The sequence below is a fragment of the Etheostoma spectabile genome, chromosome 4, assembly GCF_008692095.1.
Source record: "Etheostoma spectabile isolate EspeVRDwgs_2016 chromosome 4, UIUC_Espe_1.0, whole genome shotgun sequence".
In the NCBI taxonomy this organism is placed as follows: Eukaryota; Metazoa; Chordata; class Actinopteri; order Perciformes; family Percidae; genus Etheostoma; species Etheostoma spectabile.
The window spans coordinates 14,310,316-14,323,547 of record NC_045736.1 but is presented as its reverse complement, the minus strand read 5'-3'; the positions used below and the strand labels follow the sequence as shown (position 1 = coordinate 14,323,547).

Below are 13,232 nucleotides of genomic sequence, written 5' to 3'. Positions count from 1 at the left end.
CGGCGCGGCTGGCCCGGGTTCGAATCCGGCCTGTGGCCCCTTTGCCGCATGTCGCTCCCCCCTCTCTCTCTCTCCCCCTTTCACACATACTTACTTCTGTCCTGTCCAAATAAAGGGAATAAAAACCCCCAAAAATATAACTTAAAAAAAAAAAAAAAATCACTGTATACTACCTGTTCAGCACCAAACAGCACAGAGACACAGTAAGCGACTATCTGGTGAACATCGGGGAGCATTTTAGACAACATTCAACAACCATATGCTCTTATTGGCAAACATGTGACGTAAAATTAAGCAGATATAGAACCTAAACTTTAAACCGCAGGGATTTAGTTAGAAGTTACAAACGTAGTGTGAGCTGAGTACACAGTAACTTTAAAAAAACGTCTTCCCCTCCTGCACAGTTCCTGGTGCCCGTCAGTTGACATTTTGCTTTGTGAACACTCCTTATTTCGGCGCATCATCACACGTTTCTAATGTATGATTTACGTAAGAGGAACAACTGACATCTATACGCACGCAATCACACAACCTACAGATATGCGCAAATGTAAAGGATGTACGTAATTTGCATATAAAGCGGGGAAGTGTGATAGGATCACAAGTGGTCAAAGAGTATTGGAAATAAATTATTATTTTGCCAACATAGACAGCAGGAGCAGAGCAGACCCACAACTCCTTATTTCAGTCTGTATTCATGCGGGTCAGGATGCTCGTCTGTGTTTTCCAGACTGAAAGCGGGAGCAGGGCAGCAGATGCACTGCCACCATGGCACATACCCGGGCACTTCTCTCACACACACACACACACACAACACACACACACACACACACACACACACACACACACACACACACACACACACACACACACACACACACACACACACACCACACCACACCACACACACACACACACACACACACACACAACACACACACACACACAACACACACACACACACACACACACACACACACACACACACAGATTCCACATTGAATCTACACTAGCCAATGACACACTCACAGACATACCAAGGAGGGACTCCCAGTACAGTAGGAAGCTCCATGCTGGGTCAGCTGCTGGTATGCTATAGCCCGTGTAACTGTACACACACACACAAATTTTTATGGCACTATAATTTGAACACAATCTCCTTCATTCTCAAACACTCAGCATAAATCCATGCAAACGTCAAATGACCACGTGGCCAACAACACCAGCAACAGTTTTAAAACAGTGGGTCACAAAGATCTAAAATATGAACGCAAACCATTTCCCTCTGCAGCTTGTTGAAGGGGAACTTGTAGCAGTGTTGCTCAATTATAGACCAATTTCAAAAGATTTTGTTCACATTAGTCACTTGGACATAAATGCCTGAGAAAATACGGTTGAAAAGGTTTAAAATTACCAAAATTACCCTTTAACGAAATGGCTGCCCTTGTCAATTACTAGACTGGCACTAATCATCATCACTATGCAATCAGAAATAGTGTGTGTGTGTGTGTGTGTGTGTGTGTGTGTGTGTGTGTGTGTGTGTGGTGTGTGTGCGTGCGTGCGTGCGTGCGTGCGTGCGTGCGTGCGTGCGTGCGTGCGTGCGCGTGTATGAAAGCAGTCACACAGACAGTAACAGCATAATTTGCAGTAACCAGAGATCGACTGAAACCACCTGTCCGTTAATTCTGCCCAATGATAATGTTCCAATCAATAAGCAGAAACCAATTTTGCATTCAACTAACATTTGTGAGTAACCAATAGGTAAGCTCCATGGATCAGTGTTAACCAATAAGAATGCTTACTCGCTTCGTCGGCGTGCCTCCATCCCATCAGGTAGGAAGAGTTTGATTGTTGACACGATGCAGCCATGGGTGACTGGAAACACAGACAGACAGACAACCACCATGTTAAAGCACTTTATATTTTCTTACCAGTTCTGAGTCATGTAGTCATCCCATCATCAGTGAGCAGGGAGACTGTGGAGAGAAGCCCTGAACAACACCATCACTAGGGATGGGTATTGTGAACCAGAACAAAACTGGTACCGGTTCTGGACCGGTCAGTACAGAAATGTTCATAAGCTCCTGGAAAAAAGGGTACTATCGTTGTCTTATGTAACTGTAGGGTTAAAACAGATCGGTGTTGCTGAGACAGGGAAAACAAGGGGCTGAGCAAAATCAAAGCGCACCTATTCAATGAAATAAGATTTTACCCATTTATATATTCTTAAAAAAAAAAAAATCAATATGTGGCGGTCAATGTTGACATTGTGGCAAGCTGGTGCGAATAAATGAATGTATGGGAAATACAATTCTGTATGTGCATATACCTTTGCGTGTGTTCTCAGTGACGTCGACGCCAAACTGAATGATGTCGCCGGAGAGAACTTCGCAGGGCGGACTCTCCTCCGAGCCGCGACTCAACCTCTGGCTGTTGATGAACGTCCCGTTGCTGCTTTTAGTGTCCTGCAGGTAGAACTGACACATACAAACACAGCAGGTGAGGACCATGTAAAGGCAAATATATAATAAAACAATGTCACACAAAAAACAGACGGACTGTTATAATCGCTGAAATGAAGTGGAGTCAAGTTTGAAATCATTTAGGACTCTGACTGAAGGAATGGAAACATATATGATAAAGGATGACCGTGAACTTTCCAGCTACAGTTCACTTCACAGCTCTATACATCATACCAGTGCTTAATGTATGCAATATGACAGCAGCCATGCCCAGAATGTCACCAGCAGTAACACATGGCACTACATTGATGCGGACTGGTGAGTTTAAATCGGCCATCTTACACACAGCTGGCAACCTCACAGGTGGATATAGTGGAGACAGGCTCGGACATACAGGATGCTCCGCAGACCGCTGCAGACATTTACCAGTTGTAAGACAGCGGCTGCATGGGTCCAAGGCAATGCATGGAACATTGTTGCTGCACAATAGGTACAACTAGGTCTGGGCGATATGGAGAAAATCAAATATCACAATATTTTTGACCAAATACCTCGATACCGCAACAATATTGTAGTGTTGACTAATGCTGCTTTCACAAAATATTGATACAATGAGATTTTTGATAAATAATCATCAGTAATGTGGATATAATGACTGATATAATGACTAAGTGGGTAAAGGCAAATAATAGAACAGTTACACCAGTCTGGTAAGTTCAGAAAATGACATCACGTTACTGTAATTTAGCCTTTAAAACCAAGAAAAGACAACACTTATGCCATTGTACAATATTACGATATCCAAAATCTAAGATATCTAGTCGCATATCACGATATCGATTTAATATTGATATTTTCCCCAGCTCTAGGTACAAGTCTGCAGTTGGCCATGGACACTAAGTGTCCTGTATGGGTGAACTGGTACTCTGTTGACTGCCTGTAATGATTTCTCATTACGTTTTGCAAGTCAATTCCTATCTTCTCTTGTTCTGAATGGAAAAAAAACAAACAAAGTTTCAATAGAAAAAGTATTAAGGCAAAGTTCACAGTTGTGTGTGTTTTTTTACTGTTATTTATTTAACTTTTTCCACTGTTTATTTAAGTTCATTATCGTAATTTCACTATTGACTGAAATAATCATTTTTCCCATAATCAAGCAGCCCTAATTAAGAAAAACAAATACATACTCCCCGTTCCATTGAAGTTTAAATCCCCTTCAATATAATTGCTAATAATATTTTTTTAAGCACCGTTTAATAAAATGTGACTGTCACTAAAAGACAACATAATGTAGTTTCTGCATTTATTACCAAAGCATTAAATCAGTAATACAGTTAAAAATCGGGGTTCAAATGTGAAAAATTGCTTTGCAGGTAGATTTAAGGTGTGCGCCCCTAAATTTTCTGCCTGTGCCCTTAAATATTTTTAGTTAGGGTCTACAGTGCTCTTGGTTAAAAAAAAAAAAAAATTAAGTCTGGAGCCCTGGTGTTTAATATTCAAACAGTTTGAGAAGGAAATGCTTTCTTGAATGCAGATTGTTGTTGTTGTAGTGTTGCACTTGACTCACATTGAACTCATCACTACTCCTTCCCTCAGTACTTCGGGCTATGTGACTAGTGGTTCAAATCCCGAGGCTGTGCTGTAGTTCTACAGCCCAGAAATGAACAATGATACCAACAACACAGCAACCGTGCACATCATTTAAAAGCACTTAGACAGTCACGTAGCGCAAATCCATGAGGACGAAAACAACCACTGTCAATGTGAAAGAATCGATCAGCGAGAGTTCACATTTCATTACACACTCGCACACACTCGCACACATTGAATGCTAACATTCAAACACAAATGTAAGACACACACTGATAAAGCAAAAACACAGAAAAGGTATACATACAAACAAACACACACACTGTTAGCGATCTGATCTGGATGCCTGAGGCCTGTCTGTCTGTCGTTCCAGATGTTTCATTCATCGGCTCTCCATCATGACTGAAAACCACTGTCGATTTACCAGAGAGGGAGACACCGACTAAACACTGAAGACAGGAAGGACGGAGAGGGAGAGAGAGAGAGAGAGAGAGAGAGGGACGGACTGGTTGACTTTGCTGGTTATCCAAATGCAGCGAGCTACGAAAAGCTACCAATTCACAGATCATGATTCACACACACACAGTTACCTCCTGTCCCCATGGTAACCTAAAGACAGGGAGGGAGGGACCTAACTATAGAGCTTTTCACCCAGCAACAACACAGACAGTGTATGCGTCATATACCTCACATATGGCGCACACACACACACACACACACACACCACACACACACACACACACACACACACACACACACACACACACACACACACACACACACACACACACACACACACACACACACACACCACACACAACACACACACACACACACGATGTCATCAAGTTTAGTTTCTGCCCATTGTCCATATTTAATAAATTATTTGACATTTTCACAGGCTCACAACATTATCAGCAGCATGTCACACAGCCAATAAGTAATAATTAAATGACAGTAGAGCTGCAAAGATTAATTGAATAGTAGTCAACTATTGAACTAATCGCCAACTATTTTCATAATCGATTAATCAGTAAAAAAGGTAAAAATTCTTCTGATTTCAGCTTCTTGAATCTGAATATTTTCTACTTTCTAGCCGGACAAAGTCACTGGACTGGCGTTTTGAGCTAACGTTAACAATCAAACAATCACAGATAGCTAAAACGTTTTTGAAATGATTCCCATCTTCTGTTATTGTTTGTAATGAGAAAACTATTATTTAATGGATTTCACAGATTTCCATATGACATGTTATGCCGTAAAAACCGTTTAAATCTGAGCATGCGTAACTCACATCAGCACTCGACTTACGTGAAATAAAGCTGCATTCACTTCATCCAAGACAGAGATGAAGACATCATGTCTCCAAACAAGTTATTTCCCCCAGGATCACCCCAGTGATCATATAGCTGAGGCCCTGCAAGACGCAACTGCAAGCTGGAAACTCCACAAAAAGCATCAGGTTGCTGTAACAACCGACAACGGGAGCAACATCGTCAGAGCGGTTGAGCTGAACGAGTGGCTGAGGACGCAGTGCTTCGGTCACAGACTACACTTGGCCTGTTGGTGAGTGCAGTGTTGTAAGGAGTATACAGATGTTTTACTTTAAACAAAGGTTTTTCCTTATTTTCCTTATTGTGTCGGTCTGCAGCTTTGTGTTTCATGCTGCGGTCTTGAACAGCTGAGCATTTAATCATGAACCAGGTGAAGAAAGCGGTTTATTGTTTATTCATTTGATTCTGCAACTGTTCACTGAAATAGCCGGTTTCAATAAAACTACTTGATACATGTCATATTTGGCTTTGACTGAACATTTGCTCTCACTTTGAGGAAAAAATATCGGGATATATATCGCATATCGATATTCAGACTAAATATATCGGAATATGACTTTTGGTCCATATCGCCCAGCCCTAGTATAAGGCAGAGGCAATAATACAGAACATTGACAATTATAATAATAATAATAATAATAATAATAATAATAATACTTTGTTTACATTTCTAAATGTGCATTTGTTAAGCACCATTCAATTATAATGCGACTGAACTAAAATATGACAGATTATAGTTTCTTTATGTATTACCAACGCATTTATCAGTAATACATTTAAAGTCGGGGAAATGTAAAAATAGAAAATAAAAAAATGCGTTGCAGGTCGATTTAAGTTGGAAAAAAAAAGGTTTGTCTACACCCCTGTGCGAGGTCACAGTGACCACCAAAATCTGATCAGTTCATAGTTGAGTCCGAGTGGAAGTCTCTGCCAAGTTTGAAGCCATTCCCTCAAAGCGTTCCTTAGATATCACACTCATGAGAATGGACAGACCGGCATGGTACAACTGAAAAAACAATAGGATGGTTCTTTTACATGGTGACAGTAGCTGGTAAATCGTAGCATGTGCTGTCTGATAAGACCTGTCTGTAAACATTTACTAAGCTGCTGATCAGTGAGAACTCACTCACATTTTCACCTGCTACGCCATCTCTTCATTCCCCATGCCTACATTCAGACAGGTAAAAGCTTCTTTTCCTTCCACCAGGTCTTCAGAGGAGCCCTCAGTATCTTTCTGTGAAGTTACAGGTTGTTGTCTGATCTCAGCCAGAGTTCGATCTTCCAAACTCATTTTAAACACCTAAACTACAAATCATACAGGAAGTCCCTTTCATCAAACTGTGGTGAATGAGGAAATTAAGCAACTGTGATTCAGCACAAACCCAGAGTAAGAGGGCTGGCTAACTCTAAACTCTGAGGGGACATCATCTATCAGCAGACAGTCGTTTTCTCACTGTGCAGTAATCCCAGCTGACTGTGAAGCACCATTTACACCTGCAGACCGGCAGCAGTGCAGACACACTGCTCTTGTTTTGAAGACATAACACTCTCCAAAATGACTTAAGGAATGTTCATTAACAGGTTAACAGGTAACCCAATTATTGGGTATATACTTGTATCAGAACCAAAAGACCAAGTCAATGTTTGTTTTTTTAAATGCTGAGTAAATAGTGACAGTTTATCTGATCCTCTTTTCTGAAGCGAGGACAACGACAAAGCAGATCCCCGATTGGTTGACTTACTGACTCACTAACCATGAACACTGGCTGCAATTTCCTCTCTGTGTGCGTGCGTGAGAGAGATGGAGAGAGACAGAAAAAAAAAAAAAAGATGTCCCTGTCCAGTCAGCTTCCACATTCAGTACCAACATCTCACAGCAAGCTACTGAGTTAATTGAAAAGGAGAAAAAAACACAACAAAACAACAATTCTGGTTTACTCCAACTTAAGTCTTCTTTTGGTACTTTTTTCTATTATTTCTACTGCACAAGAACAATGTGTACACACACAACTACAGTGAGTACAGCCGGTCAAAGTCCAAGCAGGAAGTGGGTCTGTAATCGGTGACGATTACAGCTGACAGTTTGAGTCATAATTTTACTGTTGGCCCTTACTCTCTCTTCCACACAGGTTTCTCTAACCTGGGAGCTTGTTTACAACCTGTCTGATCATCACCGTGTTTCCAGATCTCAGATACACTATGTATTTGGTTAAGAATAATGATATAGGGGCTGCCTCTGGCTCACCCAGAAAGAGCGTGCACCCCATGTAGGGTGAGTCCTTGGCAGCAGCCCGGGTCCAAATCCAACCTGCGGTCACCCTCTCTTTCTTCCTGCCTACCCACTGTCACGATCAAATAAAGGGGGAAAAGCCCACTACAGCCATTAGTGATTAATCTCCATCCCCATTAACAATTATGTAACAATTTAACTACCTAACCTAACAGAGCACGTTTCAGGATTGTATGAAACACAAAATGTACAAGTTACATTATCCTCACATTGCAATGTGTATTCATTTAAAAGGTCTGCCGAGTTCAAGTGCTGGTAAGAAGGCTCTGAAATACAAGACTGGACTGTTTGCTGTCACCCAAAAGAAGAAGAAGAAAAAAAAATCAATTTTTAAAAGAAGGATTTTTTTTTAAGCTTCTTGAATTAAAACAGATCTAAAAATAATCCTGAAATAGGGAGATCATTTCTCTCTCTTTTTAAACTTATCTACACTTGTGACCGTTTTTCACCACCACCACCACCACCAACATTCCTGCACCGCTTCCACCCACCAGCAACATAACATTTCTCTGGGAAACACTGCATCCCTTTATCGCTCTGTCCTCCTCATTTTTGCTCTCCATGTCCCTTCCCTCATTAGCGTCAGCCAAACGCATGCCACGTCATTGTGTTGGATTTTAATTTGTCCTCAGCCTCCCAAAAACAGACAACGGGCACGACAACCACTTAACCAGTCAGCAGGTCGACACATGACACCAGTTTGGTTGGACGCTGCACACAAACTCACGGGTTAATAAACAGATAGTAGCAGCCTCAGCTATTGATTACTACGCTACACTCCGTGTCACAATGATGCCTTCGTCTTGTCTGGTGTTATAAATCCAGTGCATCCCTTTTCTGTACAGTGGTGCGCTGAGTTACTGATTGGAATATATTGAATATATGTTTAGGCAGTTTTCCACAGGTTTGTGGAAGTGTATTAACATTACGACATAGTTGATCTTATTTATTTATATTAATAGTATAAGGTTATTTGAATGTGTGTATATACAGTAGGTCCAGGTTTGTCCCTGCCATAATCTGGCTTGGGCACAGTGTCTAAGGGTTTTGCACAGCACCAAAGCGTATACGTAACGTAAAGACAACGTGGAGAGCATCTGGATGAGGCTACCGTAGACTGTGTAGCAGCCGACCCACGGGACGGGCGACCGCTCATTTTCTTCTACACACATGTGCCACATGATGGGTCGTGTACACAGCTGCACAAACAGGGTCACAGCCAGCCAGCCAGCCAGCCAGCCAGCCACCAGCCAGCGCCAGCCAGCTTTACATCTTATTAAATGAATTACCCCGAAAGCTCCTGAAGGAAGCAAGTCATGACTGGCATGATAAACCTGTTATGTTACCACTGTCGTTGAGCTGAGAATAGAGGGACAGAGGCTTGTTAGACTAGAAGGAGAGAGAGAGAGAGAGAGAGAGAGAGAGAGAGAGAGAGAGAGAGAACACATGAAACCAGTTACGCTGCTGGGTTTCTCCATCTGTTTAAACAATGTATTTTTAGCTTCCACACACAGCCTTCTGTTCAGCAGTTCGATGTAGACTGTGAAAATTAGGTATGTCCCGATCAGTGTCCTTTAATATTGGCAATCTGCGGATCCAGAGTTCGATCCAATACTTCTATTTTCCTAAATGTTTCTAAAGTGAAATACTGTGCAAAAGTTTAGAATTGCCTGCCACAAAAGCTCGATTGAGTAGTAAGATGGCTGAGAGGACTACGCTATATCTTTTATGTTTTTAGGTCGTAGAACGACTTCTTTACAAACAGGTGTTTTGTATGAAGGTATTCGGAGAAAAAAAAAAGTAATGTGTGTGTTTTGAGTGACAACTGAAAGGGCAGGAAGAGACAAATAGATCTCTAAACAACAGTTCAATAACAATAGAAGAAATCAACAGTCTTCGGTAAAAGAAACTGGAAGCAAAGTATCAAAATGTGATCCGGTTTTAAATAAGAAAAGGTTCCTGTTTCAGTGTCAGGTGAAATTCACAATAATGCCTATAACAGGCTCTACTACTACTCAGTGTTTCCTCTATGCTGATGGCGGCCCGCCACAGTAAAATCTCTTCCGCCATGGTATCGGAATAAATTTACATGGAGAATACACGGTATCAAAAATAAATAAAACTTGCGTGCATACGATGTAAAATGGAACCACTGTTAGATACACGGGTTCTTTAGGACACCTAATTTGTAGCCCCGCCTTAGCTCTGAAGCTCTGATTGCCGCTGCCTATGTAGCTAAGCTCCGTTTGTATGCAGTTTGAGTCAGAGATAGCGCGAGTGGTGGAGACCAACAACAGTTAGGACCGGCCTCTTTAAAGATCGCAAGTTGGGGAAAACTTGGGTTTCCCAGTCAGATACAGTAGTACAGGAGAGAGAGAGAGTGGTGGACAAGACTGATGTAGTAGATTGGTGTTACGTTTCCGGCGTCGTGGCTCCGAACCGTAACATTAGTTGGGACTTGTTTTTTCAGGCTAACTACAGTATATTGGCTTTAGCCAGGTAGGAAGCAGCTTTCTGCAGTGAAAAATGGTCGGGAGACGTCATGATAATGTTGCATTAATCAGGTAATTTAGTTTGTCTTTACAGAGAACAGATATGCTGTATTTTCAGTTTTATAGCCAATTGTCTTATTTTGTTTACAAGTTCCAGATGGAGTCTGAAGATGATGTGGGGTGCTTAATGTTTACTGTTTACATCTTACTTTACACACTCAGGGGAGAGACTGTGTGACACTAGGTGGTACAGCTTTATCTAAAAAGAAACATTTCTCTGTTTGTTCATCTCACTTCAATTGTATTGCTGCAAAATGGCATCGTCAAGCAGACAAACTGACCAACACATATATAATAAAAGATTGATACTTTGCGACTGTATATCAATACAGTATTGCCACTGAAAATATCACAATGCTGTATTGATTTTTTTCCCACACCCCTAGTTTCAACCCTACTAAATACTATGTTATATAATAGCAACAGTCCTGATGCCAATGAGAACAATCACTTAATAAACTGCAGTGTTATTAGATACTTTAATATTAAATCATGTATTATTAAAAAAAAATGCAGAAATCTCACACTTTAGTTACCTCCACTCTCCAAGGAGGTTAGTTAGTGGCCCAACTGGCCCAATTTTCATGGAACCTGGTGTATGGACGTAGCATGGGCCAAGGAAGAACACATTACATTTTGGAGCAGATCACAGAGCAGTTACACAAAATTATTTTTAACTTTGGTTCACATTAAGTGGCATTTGTTCTGCATGTTGTTTTGGAATAATTGTGAAAATTCACACTGCGTTAAAATTGTAAAATAGGACATGCCGTGGCGGAGGTCTGCACTCTCTGAATACCTTTCTAGTTTAAAAAATATATATATATTTCTTTCTAGCTCTGTAAACTGCTGCAGTGTCTGATGAAGAAACGTTGCTGTAATTCAACTAGTTAACCTAAACGTCTAAGCCCCATGCCAATATGAAGTGGCTGGTGGTGACTTCTAACAATAAGCTCATGAAGACTAACTGCGTCGACAGCATCCTCCTTCCTGTCTGAGGAAGTGTTGAAAAGCTAAAGACTCAGGATGAGTTGCATCACCTGATAATAGGCCAAGTGGTTCAAAATCCACTTGGCCGAATCCTAACGGACGTATAATTTGTTGTTCCGCCAATTTTTTGTCATCTCCATTGCTCAAGTGTTTCACAATTAAGAGGTCAATTCATATTTGTGGTTTTCATGACTTTAATGTAAATTGGTTGCATTTTACAACCGTCTCCTTGCTAAGGTCACCAGAGCATGCAACAGATCAGTTTACAAAAACTCCAGCAGGAATACAAGGAATGGCCTACTGCTCCTACACAATGAACTTTAAGTTGTTCAATACAAGCAAACAGCAGCTGATGCACTCAACAAGAAATATAAAATGACAAAGCTTGTTTTCACCTGACGGGAGGGTTATTCCATCCGTGGAGCCTAGCACAGGCTCCTACTTGCCGACTGGTATTTACACCTGTTTAAACCACAAGGCTTCAAGCGTATAAGGCTTCCTAAACCATTCATTCATACTATAATTTAAATCTGGTTTTCCGCCCGCATTCTTTTCACTTCTTTTAACTTTGAATCCTCCACAGAGGGCTGACCAAACGTGACATTGGCCTGCAGAACAATGCTGCAGACCCTGATGTGAGGTATTGCACGGGGCATGTAGGCCGCCGGCAAGAAGACAAATTTAGCTCCAACGTCGTTTCACACAGAGCTGCAACACTGATGCAGCAGAATTTACACTCCCTAGCAGGGTAAGGAGGAGGCAGGACAACACTTTAGCTTCCAACTATCAGATGCTAAACTCACAGTTTATACACAAACCACATTGATGGATTGTTGTGATTAGCAGCTTAAATTATTCAATATTTTATTTACTTTTTCCTTGTAACATTTCACTTAACCCTGGTTGTAGTGTGGAAACTACGAAGGGTTTATTACAGATCAGTGTCAAGGCTGTGTAGTTGACGCGTTACAACTATGTCCTCCAGAAAGATAAACCTTGTCTAATCCAGTCAACTGGCACATGTTAGGATTCAGTGTACACACACTCGCTTGATGGATTAATGAATGACTGGATAGTTCTAGTGATACAGCTGTATTACAGAGAGACATCCAAAGGGAGTTCTTAATCTGGCTCAAACTGCCTCGTATCTGATCTGCCTGAGTACACCCTTGTAAGTAGGTATTCCACGTGTTGGGGAACTGTCTGCGACAGCCATTTGAAGTCAATCTCAGCCCATTTCCCCCCCCAGTATTTCTAGTACAGCCCCGTTTACAATGGCTCACACATATTTTCTTTCATTATTTGCTAAAACAGCTGTCCACTGCAGACATTACTGCATATTAACACACACGGCAATTTTAAAGCAGGAATACCTTGCATTCAACGTCTCGTTATGAAAATTGAAAACAAATTTAGGACTGTGAAAAACAACTCCCATCCAACATTTTGGCCACAAGCATAGTGGCCAATGGAAGGTAAACAAACTTCAGCTGAGCCTGACATATAGTTTATGTAGCAGTAATGGATAAAAAGAGAACCATAAATGGAAAATCTGACTCCATTGAAAACTAACTGTCCTGAGCCCTGGAGTCTTACTTACTGACATAAACTATTACAGTCACCGTGTGATTAGAAAAGTCCTTAATCACATTTCAATCTGGGGACAGTTTTACAAAGTTAAAAGGATGGAACAAGTAAGCAACTGCAAATGACAAAGCACCGACGCCGACTGTCTAGGAAACCGTCGGTCTGACTGGTCCTCTGGACGGACTACAGCATGTCCCAGGACCTCCAGGGTTAAGGGCCGTCCACACCAAGAACCATAACTATATCGATATAACTATAAAATACATACATTTAAAGCTAGTTCCAACTTAAATGGATGGCGGTGTCACAACCCCAACTATGACAAAAACGGCGAACAACATTGTTGGGATCGCTTTCAGAGCGATTTTGATAGAAACCCTGACAGCCAATCAAAATCCATCTGAATTTACAACATGGCATGGAGGAG

General features: G+C 41.3%; 1 protein-coding gene across 9 annotated transcripts in view; it reads right to left on the bottom strand.

Moving 5' to 3' along the window:
- slmapa (sarcolemma associated protein a) overlaps positions 1-13,232 on the bottom strand; it is a 63,224-nt gene that overhangs the window by 43,015 nt on the left and 6,977 nt on the right. For all 9 annotated transcript variants that reach the window (XM_032513737.1, XM_032513736.1, XM_032513739.1 and 6 more), the window contains 2 exons: positions 2,330-2,477; positions 1,803-1,875 (listed from right to left, as the gene is read on the bottom strand). In XM_032513737.1, the coding sequence (XP_032369628.1) occupies positions 1,803-1,875; positions 2,330-2,477 (221 nt within the window). The remainder of the gene's footprint in view (positions 1-1,802; positions 1,876-2,329; positions 2,478-13,232) is intronic.